Genomic DNA, 412 nt, shown 5'->3' on the forward strand with positions numbered 1-412 from the left:
CCCCCCCCCCAGAAATGTGGCGGGGACCCCCCCCGGGGCCGCTCACCCTCCGGGCAGGGCTTGCTGCACTTCTCACACTTCTGCACGTTGTTGACGGTGACCTCCTGGCTGTTCTGGGGGCACACCAGGGTGCAGGACCCCACCTCCGTCGCAAGGTAGTTATCTGGGGGGGGGGGACCCAAAGGCAACAACGATGGTCGGGGCCCCGTAACGAGCCCCCCCCCCCCCCCCCCTCCCCCCCCCCCCCCCCAGCACTCACAGGGGCACTGGCTGACGCAGCTGGCACCGAAGGTGTAGCGCCCGTCGCGGTTGGGCACCGACTCGAAGGTGTCCGAGTTGTAGATGACGAGGGGGGGGCAGTGCAGCTCGCAGATCCCGCTCCGGTTGAAGTTCAGGCAGGCCTGGGGGGGGG

At 69.9% G+C, this 412-nt stretch overlaps 1 protein-coding gene across 1 annotated transcript in view; it reads right to left on the minus strand.

Moving 5' to 3' along the window:
* ERBB2 (erb-b2 receptor tyrosine kinase 2) overlaps positions 1-407 on the minus strand; it is a gene marked incomplete at its 5' end in the record, with an annotated part of 4,967 nt that extends 4,560 nt beyond the window's left edge. The window contains 2 exons of the mRNA XM_035313039.1: positions 47-163; positions 260-407. Coding sequence (XP_035168930.1) covers positions 47-163; positions 260-407 — 265 coding nt within the window. The remainder of the gene's footprint in view (positions 1-46; positions 164-259) is intronic.
* Between the last annotated feature and the right edge of the window lie 5 nt (positions 408-412).

Source organism: Oxyura jamaicensis (genome assembly GCF_011077185.1).
Source record: "Oxyura jamaicensis isolate SHBP4307 breed ruddy duck chromosome 27 unlocalized genomic scaffold, BPBGC_Ojam_1.0 oxy27_random_OJ72456, whole genome shotgun sequence".
In the NCBI taxonomy this organism is placed as follows: Eukaryota; Metazoa; Chordata; class Aves; order Anseriformes; family Anatidae; genus Oxyura; species Oxyura jamaicensis.